Below are 17,450 nucleotides of genomic sequence, written 5' to 3' on the forward strand. Positions count from 1 at the left end.
TAGCTAATTTGGACATTCTGAATTCTCTCTCTGTACCCGAACAGGCGCCGGAATATGGCGACTCAGGGTTTTTCACAGTAACTTCATTGCAGTGCTAATGTAAGCCTACTTGTGACAATAAACGTTATTATTATTATGCTGAGCATCAGTAGCAATCTGGAAAAATTGTACTTGTACAACATCTGCTATCAGAGGGACCTTGATGTGCACATACACTGGTCCCTGAAGGTAGCAGAGCAAGTGGATCCAGTGGTTAAGAAGACTTATGGGATACTTGCCTTTATTAGCCGAGGCATAGAGTTTAAGAGCAGTGAGGTTATGCTGGTACTGTGCAAAATGTTGGTTAGGCCACAGCTAGAATCTTGTGTGCAGTTCTGGAATCCACATTATTGGAGGGATGTGATAGCACTTGAAAGGAGTGGCACTGTGGTTAGCATTGCTGCCACACAGCGCTCGTGACCCCGGTTCGATTCTGACCTTGGGTGACTGTGTGGAGCTCGTACATTCTCCCTGTGTCTGCATTTCCTCCGGGTGCTCCAGTTTTTTCCCCACAGTCCAAAGATGTGCAGGTTAGGTGGGTTGGCTATGCTAAATTGCCCTTGGTATCCAAACATTAGATGGGGTTACAGGGATAGGGACGGCAAGTGGACCTAGGTAGGATGCTCTTTGACGGTTGGTGAAGACTTGACTCACTCCTTCTGCACTGTAGGGATTCTATGAAATGGTGCAGGGGTGATTTACCAGGATGTTGTCTGGGCTGGAAAGGTTTAACTATGAAGGGACATTGAATAGACTGGGGCTGTTTTCCTTGGAGCAGAGGAGATTGAGGGGGTACATGATTGAGATGTATAAAATTATTTGGGACATAGATGCAGTAGACAGGAACAAACCTCTCCACCAAGATCAATAACCAAGATTTAAGATAAGGGGTAGGAGGTTTAGTGGGGATGTGAGAATAAACATCTTCACTCGGAGTGTAGGAGTTTGGAACTCGCTGCCTGAAAGGGTGGTGGAGGCTCTTTTTACATGTGCCCTTGCGATGCCAAGGCATTCAAGGCTACGGGCCAAGTGTTACAAAATGGGATTAGAATAGTTAGGTGGTTGTAGTACCTTCTATCCCTACATCCAAGTCATTAATATATATTGTAAACAGTTGCGGCCCGAGGACCGAACCCTCTGGCACCCCACTAGTTAGATCTTGCCAACCAGAAAATACACATTTATCCAACTTCCTGGTTTCTGTCAGTTAGCCAGTCTTCTAATAAATTACCCCTAATCTCATGGGATCTCCCTTTATGTATCAACCTTTTGTGCGGCACCTTATTAAATGCCTTTTGGAAGTCCAGACACAACACATTGACAGGATCCCCATAATCCACTTGCCTTGTTGCATCTTTGAAGAGCTCTGGCAAATTAGTCAAAGATGATTTACCTTTTGCGCCTTCAAGCGCAGACCATTTGCAGTAAAGCGGATGAATTAATCTCGCAAATAGTCCTGGGTTTGGACTCGAACCTGGAGATTCTGCTCTGGTGGTAGGGAGGCTACCACTGTGTAGGTGAAAATGAGGAGAGGGAGATCGGTGATGAGGCCATCGTTGGAACTGATGGAAGGGCTGTGAGGGCATGTTTTTTAGAACCGAGTGATGATGTCAATTTTTAAATACGTTTATAGACCAAAGTTTAAAACCTCTCGAGGGGAAGGTATCTGACATTTCTCTTGGTGTTTTGAAGCCATTATGTTAGTTGTCATTAGATTGTCTACATACATTGGTCATAAGATGATACATTTATTTTTCAAAAATTGATGAAAATATCCCCCTTCATGCTTCTGACATCTCTAGATTTGATTTATCCATTGCACTCCTGGGACTGGTTTCTCATCGTCCACCTCTCGTTCCAAAACACTGCCTGTGACTAGTGCCGTCGCCGCCCCAACCCCTGGGTGTGCGACCAACATTGGCTCCACTTGAGCAATGTCTCAGTTTTCAAATCCCTCCATAACTGCCGACAACACTCCCAGATCTTCTCTCAACTGGCCTCTTGCCCTGATTTTAATTGCTACGCCATTGGCAGCTAATCACTTCAGCTACAGGGTCCCTAGGTTCTGGATTTCTCTCCTTAAATCCCCATCACCCTTTCCTCTTTTAAATACACTTGTTAAAATCTATCGCCTCATCAAAGCTTTTGATCATCTGTCTCGAAACGTCCTTAAGTGATTTGGTGTCCAATTCCATTTGATAATACTCCCGTAAAGGCCCTTAGCATGTTTTAAGCACAGGTTATTATTATTCAGCAATTGTATGGCTTTGAATTTTCCTTTTTTTAAAAATAGAAACTCTATGTTCTTGGTGGCGAAGTTGCTGAATCTGCTCAGAAATGTACTCACCTGGTAGCAAATAAGGTGACCCGTACGGTGAAATTCTTGACTGCCATCTCGATCGTAAATCACGTAGTCGCACCCGAGTGGTTAGAGGAGAGCTTTAAAACTCAAAAATTTATTGGTAAGTAGGTCTGCCTGTACTGTTTTCAGAAGTCTTTAACATCTCATGATACACTCCAGATGTGAGGTAATCCTAGCAGTAATATGCGCATCTCAAAGATTATGATCGGGAAATGTGTCTCAGCATTAATATTATTATATTTGTCTATGTGGTGTTAATGCACAAATGCTGACCCATTAAAAAATAAACCACAGACAGGTACACTAGCAGTGGATGTTTATTTTTATGTTTTGCTGACTAAACCTTCAATACCAAACTGACTGCACCATAGTTTGAGCCGGGGCAGGGAATGGCAGGATATAACGATTTTCCATGGGGTGTGAGGGAGGTGGAACAGAAATGGTTTGCTCAATTCCAATCTCTCTTCACGCGTGCCCCCCAGCCATCCCCCTCCTCCTCCCCAGTTCGTCCATTCCAGCATCGGATGGCCAATTAGTGGCTGCCCGATAGGAAGGAGGCCAAATAGAGGGGAAGAGGGGATCTCCGCACCCAACTGAGATTGTAGGCTGACATGTCATGTGGCAGAGGGGCAATGCAGGTAGTCGGTCACGGTTACAAGTTTGAAAGGCGCCCTGCTCTTGGACACTGGACACACTGATGTGATGGTGTTGTATTGCCAACCAGATATCATCGCACCACATTTTAACATTGGTGTGAGGTCAGCCAATGCCCCATGTCCAATTTGCAGGTGTACAATCCAGTCCTGTGTAATTAAAATTAATTAAGCAATATCAATGTGCTGTTAATGAGGGACACGTCTGTAATGTATTGTTTATGATCGGTTAGCGGATGCAGAAGGCCTGCAAACAACAGTATCCAAGTTATCTTACAAATTGTAAATCATTTGATTTTAGTGGATGCCGAATTTATATGAAAAAGGGAAGGTGACAAATGAATTTGGAGCTGGATCATCTTTATTTTCAGTAGCTGCCTTCAATGAAGATTGAATTCATGCAATCTTTCATTATCCGAAGTGCCTTTGACTTTATGCAGTTGAGAGAAAGTTTTTTTAAAAAAAAACAATGTTGCTTTAAGAATGACTGGCAGTGTGGCCGTGACCAGATCCAGGGATTTGAATTGTTCTTTTATCCAGAAATATTTGACTGCAGGATTTGGGAAATAATTTTATGCAAAATTTATTAGGTGCTCAAATTCTTGTTGTTTTCCCCCCCCCACCATTCACTTTTATATGTTCTTGCCAGAAAGCACAGTTCCTGCATGGGTTGGTGAATGATGCCTCTCTCCTAAATGCTAACCTGTCAGCAGATAGCTTTTTCCACACCTGTATCACGCCATTTCTCCCACTGCTTCTCTCAGTAAGGAGGTAGCCGCCCATGTTTAGTGCCTCAGCATAGTTTCAATTGGTTTAGAGTGGACAATCAAATTTCTTCTATTAATATAATAGAATCATAGAATTTATAGTACAGAAGGAGGCCATTCGGCCCATCGAGTCTACATCGGCCCTTGGAAAGAGCACCCTACCTAAGCCCATATCTCCACCCTATCCCCTCACCTCCACCCTATCCCCTCAACCCTATCCCCTCACCTCCACCCTATCCCCGTAACCCCACCCTATCCCCTCACCTCCACCCTATCCCCTCACCTCCACCCTATCCCCTCACCTCCACCCTATCCCCTCACCTCCACCCTATCCCCTCACCTCCACCCTATCCCCTCACCTTCACCCTATCCCCTCACCTCCACCCTATCCCCTCACCTCCACCCTATCCCCTCACCTCCACCCTATCCCCTCACCTCCACCCTATCCCCTCACCTCCACCCTATCCCCTCACCTCCACCCTATCCCCTCACCTCCACCCTATCCCCTCACCTCCACCCTATCCCCTCACCTCCACCCTATCCCCGTAACCCCACCTAACCATTTATTTGGGACATTTTGGGCAATTTAGCATGGCCAATCCACCTAACCTGCACATCTTTGGACTGTGGGTGGAAACCGGAGCACCCGGAGGAAACCCACGCAGACACAGGGAGAACGTGCAGACCCCGCACAGACAATGACCCAAGCCGGAAATCGAACCTGGGACCGAAGCTGTGAAGCAACTGTGCTAACCACTGTGCTGCCATGCTACCCTACTGCATGAAATATAGCATGCTAGGCCCCGAAGGCTTCTCGTTAAAACTAACCTCCAAGGGCTCTCCCCTAAAGGATATTAGTGATGTTTGGATTGAGCTGATTAAATCAGTGGCCTCGTTGGTACTTTTTTTTTACAACAATTGACCATGGGTTTCATGGTCATTGTTAGACTTCTAATTCTAGATTTTTATTTAATTCACATTTCACCATCCTGCCATGGTGGGATTTGAACCCGGGTTCTGAAGACATTGCACCGGGCCTCTGCATTATTAAGGGCAATGTCACTGCGCTACTGCCCTCTAGTATGCTATTGTGTAAAATGTTTGGATTCAGACGACCAAATAGATGGTCTTATTGGTTCCAGCTTTCTATTGTGTATTGTCATCTTTCTAATGGGTAGATTTTGTTTTTCTGCAGATGAACAGAACTTTGTACTAAGAGATGCTGAAGCTGAAGTGCTGTTCTGTTTTAGCCTGGAGGAGTCGCTGAAGAGGGCACAGGGCGCTCCCTTATTCAAGGCAAGGTTCATATACTTCCCTGTATGTTCCACCTGCGCGTGTTGTGATTCAGTGCATGTTAATGAGCAAATACTGGCAGACCTGATTGGATAGCAGCATTGCAGAGCTTTTTGCCTAATCTCAGTCCAGTAAGAAAAGAGACTGTCCTTGCTCTGATATTCTATGGCCCGGCTAATGAAGGCAATCATTCCTCATGCCGTCTTCACCACCTGGGAGAGCAACTCTTTCAGCCAGTGAAAGAATAATGTAAAAAAAGAATAATAACAAAATGGCCTCATTCTGTGCTGTAATATTGTGATTTTTAAAAATTACCTCTATTTGTAGTAGATCTGTTACTCTGCTGGAGCTATCACTTGCCTTTTCTCCATTTAACTAAAGAACAGAAAACTTGAGTTAATGGCAAGCGCTCTCTGGGTTTGTGAACTCGAATGTGTGAGTGTTTCCAGAACTTGAGGGAGAAAAGGGCAATTCAGTTGTGGTTTATAGATATGCTGTTTAAATGTTCAATTTCGACCCATAATGTCTTCTGTGCTCCTTTATTGCTTTCATCTGGAGCATAGGTTTGATGTGAGTTCATACCTGTTAATTTTCTATATACCAACCTGCTTTTATAGGGAAAGTATTTCTACATCACTCCTGGCATTTGCCCCAGTCTTGCCACGATGAAAGCCATTATAGATTGCGCAGGTGGCAAGCTGTTGTCTAAGCAACCATCTTATCGCAAAATCATGGAGCACAAGCAGAATAAGGTTAGTCACCATTTACCGCATAGGAGACTGTTAAATAAGTTAAGAGCCCGTGGTGTTAAGGGTGAGATCCTGGCATGGATGGAGGATTGCTGACTGGCAGAAGGCAGAGAGTGTGGATAAAGGGGTCTTTTTCAGGATGGCAGCCGATGACTAGTGGTGTGCCTCAGGGAGTTCGGTGCTGGGACCATAACTTTTCACAATATACATTAATGATCTGGAAGAAGGAACTGAAGGCAACGGTTGTGAAGTTTGCAGATGATACAAAGATATGTAGAGGGGCAGGCAGTATTGAGGAAGCAGGGGGCCGCAGAAGGACTTAGACAGGCTAGGAGAGTGAACGAAGAAGTGGCAGATGGAATACAATGTGCAAAAGTGTGAAGTAATGCACTTGGGAGGAGGAATGGAGGCATGGACTATTTTCTAAATGGGGAAATGCTTAAGAAATCAGAAGCATAAAGGGACTTGGGAGCCCATGTTCAAGATTCTCTTTAGGTTAACATGCAGGTTCAGTCGGCAGTTAGGAAGGCAAATGCAATGTCAGCATTCATGACGAGAGGGCTAGATTACAAGAGCAGGGGTGTACTTCTGAGGCTGTATAAGGCTCTGGTCAGACCTCATTTGGAGTATTGTGAGCAGCTTTGGGCCCCGTATCTAAGGAAGGATGTGCTGGCCTTGGAAAAGGTCCAGAGGAGGTTCACAAGAATGATCCCTGGAATGAAGAATGTCATAGAGGAACATTTGAGAACTCTGGGTCTGTAATCATTGGAGTTTAGAAGGATGAGGGGGTATCTTATTGAAACTTACAGGATACTGCGAGGCCTGGATAGAGTGGACGTGGAGAGAATGATTCCACTTGTAGGAAAAATTAGAACCAGAGGACACAATCCCAGACTAAAGGGAGGATCCTTTTAGAACAGAGATGAGGAGGAATTACTTCGCCAGATGGTGGTGAATCTGTGGAACTCGTTGACGCAGATGTTTCTGGAGGACAAATCACGGAGTGTCTTTAAGACAGAGATAGCTAGGTTTTTGATCAATAAGGGGATCAGGGGTTATGGGGAGAAGGAAGGAGAATGGGGACGAGAAAAATATCAGCCATAATTGAATGGTGGGCAGACTCGATGGGCCAGTTGGCCTAATTCTACTCCTATGTCTTGTGAAAAGTATTGTACATACTAAAACTCCAGGTGAAATTTCTGCTGTTGAACAGAGACCTGATCAAAACTCAATTTGGTTCTGACTGTTTCCTTGGCTGCTCAACTTTTGATCATGATGTGGAGATGCCGGCGTTGGACTGGGGTGAGCACAGTAAGAAGTCTTACAACACCAGGTTAAAGTCCAACAGGTTTGTTTCAAACACGAGCTTTCGGAGCCGTGCTCCGAAAGCTCGTGTTTGAAACAAACCTGTTGGACTTTAACCTGGTGTTGTAAGACTTCTTACCCAACTTTTGATCAGCATTGAAAGCGGTGAAGAGCTAGTCACACGGTTGGTAAGAAATAACGGAAGTCCTCCTCTCCATCCTGAGATGGCGTGATGAACTGGTGCTGTCTTCTCTTCACTTCCCAGGTCCAAAAGCCCAACCCCCAGGCTATTGTAACAGTCTAATGTGAAATGAGGTTCATCATTCTGCCCCAGATACCAGCACGTGTCAGCCTGTAAAGGTACATTGCTATGAATTGGAGTTGAATTGGCGGTGATCCTTGGGGAGAAGGCAATGTTTGTCTGAGGTGGGTGGGGAGGGGTGAGTTAGAAGGATGTTGGCACTCTAGTCGGGCCTGTTACGCCTGACACGGGGAGTGCGCTCTCTGCTGTCAGCTGGTGCCTGAAATGCCTCCTGCTTCCACTGTGCTAATGTCCATGGCAAGTGCGGAACAATTTAAATTACGGGACGAGGAATTGGGAGATTGACACCGACTAGACCCCTTCAGTTGCTGTACATTAGCCTCGTCAATCCTTTGCCTGCTCACGTGTCGCTTTTGCTTTTCTCTGTTAGAGCTTGGCCGAGATTATCCTCATCTCGTGTGAAAACGATCTCCACCTTTGTCGAGATTATTTTACCCAAAATATCGGTACGTAACTATTTATGCCTGAGACTGGTTTTTTACCCATTTTCACATTGTGTGGGATTCTAACTTTGGTCAATGATTTGTAACTTTTTATTTTATCCCCCTTGCTATTTTCCAGATGTTCACAATGCAGAGTTCATTTTGACAGGTGTCCTTACACAGACACTTGATTACGAGTCATATCCTTTTACGTGTGAAAGCTTTGAGTCCAGTTTGTGGTTTCTTTGTTAACTTCATACGGTAAATTTTTTGACACCTTTTAGAGGCCACTTGCATTAATATGCAGCGACGCGAGTGGTTTGTTTATTTAGACTTGGTAAGACAGACCTCTCAAGCACCCCAACCTCTCACCTTTCATCTGCCAAACTTGTCTAGCTTGATCTTTTTATTTTAATGATGCATTCTCTGTCTACACTTTATGCCTGGTGAATGTCATGGTCAGGCCCGTAATGGATGACTCCCTTCTTTTCGGCATCGCAGTAGAGGGGAGGAGGGAAAATTAACCCCGTTGTCATAAACTGTCCGGTTATTCCAAAGCCAGTTTTAGGTTACATCACCCAGCCGCCCATTTTAAGTGATAAAATTGAGTGTCGCCCATTTGAACTGAGCAGATATCAGGGGAAAAAAACTTCTTACATGGCCTGAAAGAAAGCCTTGGTTTCCAGTTTAGTTTGTCATCCTTTGTAAGAAAAACTGAAGCTTGAATAGGACTAAAAGCAGAACAAGCCTGAAGTGAATTATCTTGAATTCCTATGCAGGTTTGAATGAGCTGTTTGAAAAGATCCACCTACCCTTCACACTTTCTCAAGTGCTGTTCTTGATCTGGGAACGGCTGGATGAATTCAGAGAGCGGAAATGCCGCAGCCAGATGGAAGTGCCACTGTTGTATCGGCACTTATTGGAAATGGGGATTGAAACCTTAAAATAACCAAAACCAGGCACCAAACTATTTATTTATTTACTTTTCACATTTTTCCAATTAGGCAATTTAGCGTGACCAATCCACCTACCCTCCACATTTTTGGGTTGTGGGGGTGAGACCCACGCAGACACGGGGAGAATGTGTGAACTCCCCACGGACAGTGACCCGGGGCCGTGATCGAACCTGGGTCCTCAACGCCGTGATGCAGCAGTGCTAACCACTGCCCCACCATACCGCCCAGCACCAAATTATTTACCAATCCGGGAAATGTTACAATATGTCGGCAGCAGGGCTTTTTGGCAGTGTGGGAGCCTGCAAACAATGCATTCAATGATAGTTGGGTAATTTGCTTTTCTTATTGTTCCCAGCCTTCTGTTACAATCCCAGACCAGGCTCCAAATGGTGCTCGGATACCGGACAGAAACCCCAATATTTTTAATTCGTACGACTGGGGGAAGGATACAACACTCCAGGAGTAAATCCATGCACAATAGGGATGTGGTATATTAAACCAAATTTTACTACTAACACCAGATTAAACATCATACAATTAAATAACTTGTAATTACTTGTTAAACGCGTAACAATGGAACACAAACTCCTAACTGCTATCTGTTATCTCCACTCGAGCAAAACCCATTTCAGGTCAGAATCCACTTTTAAATACAGTTCGTCAACCCAGGAATACTTGCTGCAAAGGGATGCCTTGGACAAACCGCTTTGAGAGAGAGACCCTTCAGGAACCATCTTGCAGATTCTTGCCTGTGTCAAAATACTGTTTAACTTGCCAGCATTTGGCAAAAAGCTGCTCGTCTGTTCACATGTCCAATTTAAACTGAACTGAAACTTAACACCTGACTGCTCCAGCCCTGGCTCTTCCCATTAACTGCACCATCTAACTAAAGCTAAACACAATGTCTCTAATTGTCTGCTCCCCAGGGAATCTTCTTCATATAAACAAAGTTCCATTAACCCAACTTTTACGAGGCTTTAATCATCCCTCGTGTAGCCACAAAGCCTGGCTGTCTTTCCAACCAGGATTTTTAAAAACATGACTGAGGCAGTCACATACCAACCCAACCCAGGCTTTCAATGCTTACTGCATCAATTATATATAATACAATATATCTGATTTAAGTTTCTACATTTGGATCATTCATTTGAGTTTGGTGGTTTTTGTCCCCAGTTTTCAAGTTCAAGGTGCATTGCCAAATAAAATAACTGCTCCATCTTATGGATGGAGGAGACAGTTGGTGTTCGCAGGCTCTGTCTACTAACACAATCCAGTTGCCAGGTTTTGCTGGTGCTAAGTATCTCAAGCATACGTTTAACCATTGCTCTTGACTTGAATCTGTGCCAGAGAGGTTGTGTAATGGGTTGGAACAGAGATTTGTGAGTGCCTTCCAAAAGATAGAATTCTCCACTTCTGGAAGAGGTTGAATCTATTGGCCAGCCAGGATTGCTGTTAAATAATTGACCGCAATAATTGACCGTGGGTCGTGGATCTTCAATCCGCGGAGGGTGGAGCATGTGTTGGTTTTCAGGAATTTACTATTGTAACATAGTTTCATTTCTTGCATTTACATTCCGTCCGTCAGGGTGATCTATTAGAGCAAAGTTACATTTCTACTGGCCTACATTTTAAACAGATCCCTTGGCAGGAGGAGTAAACACAAACACAGTGGCAAATGGGCAGCACGGTAGCGCAAGTGGATAGCACTGTGCCTTCACAGCGCCAGGGTCACAGGTTTGATTCCCCGCTGGGTCACTGTCTGTGCGGAGTCTGCACGTTCTCCCCGTGTCTGCGTGGGTTTCCTCCCACAGTTGAAAGACGTGCAGGTTAGGTGGATTGGCCATGATAAATTGCCCTTAGTAACCAAAAAGGTTAGGAGGGGTTAGTGGGTTATGGGGATAGGGTGGAAGTGAGGGCTTAAGTGGGTCGATGCAGACTGGATGGGCCGAATGGCCTCCTTCTGCACTGTATGTTCGGTGTTCAAAATAGTGATGCAAACTATTTTGAGAGCAGGGTGAGTATTTATATTGCAGTAATACAGCATAGAACATTTTTTACGCTCAGTTGCTTCTGAGCAGTTGGTTAAGTGGGAACAGGTAGCCATTTTGGCAATATTTAATACATTTTCATCACAAGCGACCCAAAATTATGAGGGGCATAGACAGAGTGGATAGTCCGAGGCTTTTTCCCAGGTTAGAGGGGTCAATTACTAGGGGGCATAGGTTTAAGGTGCGAGAGGCAAGTTTTTTACACAGAGGGTAGTGAGTGCCTGGAACTCGCTGCCGGAGGAGGTGGTGGAAGCAGGGACGATAGTGACATTTAAGGGGCATCTTGACAAATACATGAATAGGATGGGAATAGAGGGATACAGACCCAGGAAGTGTAGAAGATTTTAGTTTAGACGGGCAGCATGTTCGGCACGGGCTTGGAGGGCCGGTTCCTGTGCTGTACTTTTCTTTGTTCTTTTGACCCACCCCTGGCCAAAATAAACAGCAGTCGAGCGTGGCAACACATTTCAGCAAAAGTATCAATTTTCAGGAACAGCCTTGGTTGCTCATGGCCGTACTAATACAATTGACAGGACAGTGTTTGATTGCCAAAAGTAATCTGGACAGCTTAAAAAAAAACGATTTCACAAGGCTGTAAGTCTTGTTACTTGATGTACTTTGTGAATAATGGCTGTCACCTAATGTACGAGATTAATAAAAGATTCAGTCATATGATGCACTTAGTGCCTTACACCTGCTGTTTATTAACACAATGTTATCACTTGCTGTACTTTAATGATTCCTATCACTTGATGTGTTTTATTAGTTTGCACCTTGTGGAGGTGGGGGTAGGAATATTACCATGCCAATTTTGTGGGGACGTAGGTTTAAATTTTCGAATTTAAATTTGATTAATAAAAATTTAATCTGGAATTGAAAGCCAGTTTCCGTAATGACCATGAAACTATCATCGGTTGTCGTAAAAAACAATCTGGTTCACTAATGTCCCCTTTAGGGAAGGGGATCTGCCGCCCTCTCCTGGTCTGCATGTAGTTCCAGACCCACAGCAATGTGGCTGACTCTTAACTGCCCTCTGAACTGGCTGAGCAAACCCCTCAGTCCAAGGGCAATTAGGAATGGGCAGCAAAAGCTGGCTTGGCCAGCAATGCCTACATCCCATATAAGAATACGTTTAAAAAGAGAGCGCTAAGGGGCCTGTAACCCCATGCACTTCACCAATATTGGATCCTGTTATCTTTTGTACTTTTGCCCGTTGGTACAGATACATATTATGTCCAACTTGCACTGTGCTGTGAGCATTCAAATACAGCAAATTAAACTGGCGTTCATTTGTAGACTGTTTCTCTGGGTGGTCCATCGAGGCATTGTTCCCAAATATTGCCAGCTATGCCGATAAATCAAGATGTACAAGTAAGAACAAAGGGCTGCATATATTCCGGACAAAGGAGCGAGGAGCATTCAAAAGCACACGGCTGATATTGTAATGTACTCCAGGAGCAGGTTCCAGAATCTCTCTTCCTAACATTGCAATTTTGTGAGCTAAATTGAGACCTTGTTGCACCTTTATCTGTTTTCCTTAGCGACCTCACATATAAATTCACCTGAAGCGATGCCGTGCACGTGGCACTACACGGTCCAAAACTGCCAGGATGGTATTGACACGAGCTACTGAGGAGACGAGTGCGTTGCCCTTTCCCTTCTGACCGTGACGCTACTGTTCAGTCTGAAGCGTCTTCAGTGAAACAGGCAGATTTAGGCAGGGGAGGAATAAGAAATTTGCATCTTTTTTTAAGATGTGTGTTATTTCAAGAACATATTTTGTTATGTTTTATTCCAGTGCTGGCTTGTTTTCTTACTGTAGTATTATTTTCGCCAGTTCAAATAGTAATCAATTATTTTTCATAAGCTGTTTTTAAAACTATGACTGTGGTACGGGCCCATAAATGGAAACCCAGCTCTAAATCTTGTTTATTACGGAAAAAAGTTTATAAAGAGTTGTTGTCTGATAAATTATGGATGTTTTGAAATTCTGGACTTTATGCAAATTTTGTTTTGTATTTCTAATTTGTGAATTACCTTTATTACACAAGTTGCACGAGTTGAATAAAATGGTTAAAAATAATTGGAGAGCCACTTGGGATTCTTAACATTTTGGGAAGAGTTAAGTTCATATTTGGTACGTATTTGTGTGGTGTTACCAATCCGTATCATCAAGTGCGAGGATGACATCTATTTGATCGGGAATTTCTGCAAAGATTTTCGTCACCCTTGAATCAAGGAACAACCGATGGTGAACCAAATACGTCCTCTCTGCTTGTTCGATTTGAATCAACTGTTCACAGTGTTTGCGATTGGATTGGTTTATTATCACCGGATCTTGTCCTCGTGACTGGTTGGTAAAGGACTTGAGTCTTCTTGAGGTTGATGCTGAGACTGATTCTTCTGCAAAGGTGTCAAGCATGGCTTGGAGATTCTCTTCGGAGATTGTAGATGTCACCCACATACTGAGGTTCCACGCGCGATGTAAAGACTAACCTGTGCATTAGGATATGACTCGTCATTAAGAATTCATCATGGTCAGTGGACCATTTACAATCCTTGTTGCAGAGCCTCCAGTTTAGCTATTTAACAAAAAATATTAGTTCATAGGATGTGGGCATGATTGGCTAAGCCAGCATTAATTGGCTTTGAGAAAATGGTGTTGGTGAACTGCCACCTTGAACCGCTACAATCAGTGTTTTGTAGCAATACCCAAAGTGCTGTTAGAGGGGGAAAATAGACTTTGATTCCTCTGTCAGAAGCAAAGATTCTTGGTTAACACTCTGGAGGCATGCTTAATGCCATGTGATGCCCACTACCTGCAGTGGAATACCAGATGAACTTGATCAGAGAATTGTGCCGATTTTCCATTCAGGAGGTTGAAACATTCAGCGTTCTCCACTTGGTTGGATGACTGCAGCCGATAATAATAATTGCTTATTGTCACAAGTATACTTCAATGAAGTTACTGTGGAAAGCCCCTAATCGCCACATTCCGGCGCCTGTTCAGGGAGGCTGGTACAGGAATTGAACCTGCGGTACTGGCCTTGTTCTGCATTTACAAGTTAGCTGTTTAGCCCATTGTGCTAAACCAGCTCCTCTAGCTACAGCAGAGCTAAACCAGACCCTCTACCTACAAACCAGCTACCACAACACTCGAGCTTGACACCATCCAGCACAAAGCAGCTTACTTCATTTGTACCATATCTATCACATTCAACCATTTACTCCCTCAATCATCGATGCATTGTGACGGGGCGGCACCCTAGTTCAGTGGTTAACACTGCTGCCTCATGGCGCTGAGGACCCGGGTTTGTGTTTGCACATTAAAAATAAGATAAGAACTAGGAGCATGAGTAGGCCATCTGGCCCCTCGAGCCTGCTCCGCCATTTAAATCTTTTTGTGGACCCAGCTCCACTTACCCACCCGCTCACCATAACCTTTTATTCCTTCACTGTTCAAAAATCTATCTTTGTCTTAAAAACATTTAACGAGGTAGCCTCAACTGCTTCACTGGACAACGAATTCCACAGATTACATAGAACATACAGTGCAGAAGGAGGCCATTTGGCCCATCGACTCTGTACATAGAACAGTACAGCACAGAACAGGCCCTTCGGCCCTCAATGTTGTGCCGAGCCATGATCACCCTACTCAAACCCACGTATCCACCCTATACCCGTAACCCAACAACCCCCCCCCCCCCCCTTAACCTTACTTTTATTAGGACACCACGGGCAATTTAGCATGGCCAATCCATCTAACCCGCACATCTTTGGACTGTGGGAGGAAACCGGAGCACCCGGAGGAAACCCACGCACACGGGGAGGACGTGCAGACTCCACACAGACAGTGACCCAGCCGGGAATCGACCCTGGAGCTGTGAAGCATTTATGCTAACCACCATGCTACCCTGCTGTACCGACCGACCCTCACTTCTACCCTACCCCAATAACCCCTTTTTGGACACTAAGGGCAATTTAGTATGTCCAATCCACCTAACTGCACGTCTTTGGACTGGGAGGAAACCCACGCAGACACTGGGAGAACGTGCAGACTCCGCACAGACAGTGACCCAGCGGGGAATCGAACCTGGGACCCTGGAGCTGTGAAGCCATGGTGCTAACCACTGTGCTACCGTGAAACACATCCGTTTGGGTGAAGAAGATCCTCCACCACTCAGTCCTAAATCTGCTCCCTTATTTTGAGGCTATGACCCCTAGTTCTAGTGCCTTTCACCACCTCGGGGCCTCTCAAAGTGCTTTACAGCCAATGAAGTATTTAAAAAACAAAAAAATTTAGAGTATCCAATTCATTTTTTCCAATTAAGGGGCAACTTAGCGTGGCCAATCCACCTAGCCTGCACACCTTTGGGTTGTGGGGGCGAAACCCACGTAAATACGGGGAGAATGTGCAAACTCCACACGGACAGTGATCCAGAGCCGGGATCAAACCTGGGACCTTGGCATCGTGAGACAACCCTCCTAACCACTTGCGCCACCGTGCTGCCCTTCCAATGAAGTATTTCTGAAGAGTGGTCACTGCTGTAATGTAGGAAGTGCACATAGCCATTGAAAGGTGTTCATTAAGAAAGTTTAGTTGGCAGGTTTAGTCAGTATGACGATAATTTCTGGATTGTTAATCCACAGGAACCTTTAAGGAAATTTGCTGACAAATTCTATTCACCATGTATAATTTATTTGGATTTCAGAATATGACTAAAGTTCCCCATGCAAGTCTTTAAAAATGAAGATTCAAGGGTGGAGAAACATGCAAACAGCAGGAGCCTCTTGAGCTTGCTCCACCATCAAATAGGATCATGGCTCATCTGATGGTAACCTCAAATCTGCCTACCCCACTATAACTTATCCCCCACTTGCTTACCAAGAATCTATCCATCTCTGCCTTAAAACTATTCAAAGACTCTGCTACCCCCACCTTCACAAGAAGAGTTCCAAAGGCTCTCAGCCTTCTGAGAGGAATAATTTTGCCTCTGCTCCATTTTAAATGGGCGACCCTTTATTTTTAACGGGTTACACCTAGTTCTAGAAAAATCGATTCTTTATTTATAACCACAGTGTACTCTGTGTACTGGTCTCTATCCACCTTATTTGTTGTTTTCTATCTGCTAGGAATTATTTTTAGGTATTTGCTTCAGTTGCCATAGAGATGCCTTTTCATGTCTCCATTCACATGGCGACAGTGGGTTGATGTTTGTTCCGGGAGTTGCCCACACCTCTTTAAATGTGAACTCTCCCATTTGCAAAGAGGTCTGAGGCGTTCCACTGGCCTGGAGCTGACCTGAAAGTGGCCGACCAGTTTTCCATTTACTTGGTGCTGTTTTTGCTGTTGGCTACTCCAACCCAGTTCAAGAAGCTGCATTTTTTCATTCCCTCAGATTGTGTACGTTTACATTGGTGTCCAGATTGATATCAGATTGGGGCACATGGTTGCCAGCTCTCCAGGAATCAATCTCTTCAGGAAGCAGAAAAGTGCGGGTGCTGGACATCGGAAATAAAGACAGAGAGGGGTGGGGGTGGAATACTCAGCAGGTGGCGCAGCACATGCGGAGGGAGACAAAAAAGTTAGCATTTCGGGTCTATGACCTGCTGAGTTTTTTTTTCCAGCTTTGCTGCAGGAGCCTGGGGGGGGGCGGAGTGGAATCAAAGTGGAACACTTTTGGTAATTAGTTATAAACCATGGAGGGGGGGGGGCACATAGCACAGTGGTTAGCACACTTGCTTCACTGTGTGCCGTCTGCATCATCTCCCCGTGTCTGCTTGGGTTTCCTCCAGGTGCTCCGGTTTCCTCCCACAGTCCAAAGGTGTGCAGGTTAGGTGGATTGGCCATGCTAAATTGCCCTTGGGTTAGCTGAGGTTGCTGGGTTACGGGGATAGGATGGAGGTGTGGGCTTAAATAGGGTGCTCTTTCCAAGAGCCGACGCAGAATAGATGGGCCGAATGGCCTCCTCCTACACTGTAAATTCTGTGATTCACAGCTCCAAGGGCCCAGGTTCGATTCCCGGCTTGGGTCTGTGCGGCGTCTGCAAGTTCTCCCTGTGTCTGCGTGGGTTTCCTCCGGATGCTCCGAATTTCTCCCACAGTCCAAAGATGTGCAGGTTAGGTGGATTGGCCACGCTAAATTGCCCTTAGTGCCCAAAAACAAATTTTAGGTGGAGGTGAGGGGATAGGCTTAAAGTATGGCCTTAAGTAGGGTGTCATTTCCAAGGGCCGATGGGGACTTGATGGGCCGAATGGCCTCCTCCACTGCATATTCTGTGATTCTATGAAAATTCGATGAGGAGGAAAATGGCTCCAGCATCATGACCATCCAAAGTTGGCAAGTTGAGTTGAAGTGTACGCCACCATACGTTGCTGCTGGCCTGTTTTTGTTTCAAGTACTCTCGGCACAGGAGGAAGTCGTTTGTCACCTCGTGGGTGAAACAGTAACACTGGCTTTGTTTGGAAATCCGGAAACACAGAGCCAGAAATATGGAGATGAACCATCGGCATGCAGGATGAGGAACGTTAGGC

At 44.9% G+C, this 17,450-nt stretch overlaps 1 protein-coding gene across 1 annotated transcript in view; it reads left to right on the forward strand.

Moving 5' to 3' along the window:
• Positions 1–12,999, forward strand: part of paxip1 (PAX interacting (with transcription-activation domain) protein 1) — a 127,501-nt gene extending 114,502 nt beyond the window's left edge. Inside the window, exons 16-21 of the mRNA XM_038798403.1 lie at positions 2,333–2,501; positions 5,017–5,117; positions 5,732–5,866; positions 7,861–7,936; positions 8,052–8,112; positions 12,467–12,999. Coding sequence (XP_038654331.1) covers positions 2,333–2,501; positions 5,017–5,117; positions 5,732–5,866; positions 7,861–7,936; positions 8,052–8,112; positions 12,467–12,482 — 558 coding nt within the window. The 3' untranslated portion in view covers positions 12,483–12,999. The remainder of the gene's footprint in view (positions 1–2,332; positions 2,502–5,016; positions 5,118–5,731; positions 5,867–7,860; positions 7,937–8,051; positions 8,113–12,466) is intronic.
• The last annotated feature ends 4,451 nt before the right edge of the window (positions 13,000–17,450 follow it).

The sequence above is a fragment of the Scyliorhinus canicula genome, chromosome 5 (genome assembly GCF_902713615.1).
Source record: "Scyliorhinus canicula chromosome 5, sScyCan1.1, whole genome shotgun sequence".
In the NCBI taxonomy this organism is placed as follows: domain Eukaryota; kingdom Metazoa; phylum Chordata; class Chondrichthyes; order Carcharhiniformes; family Scyliorhinidae; genus Scyliorhinus; species Scyliorhinus canicula.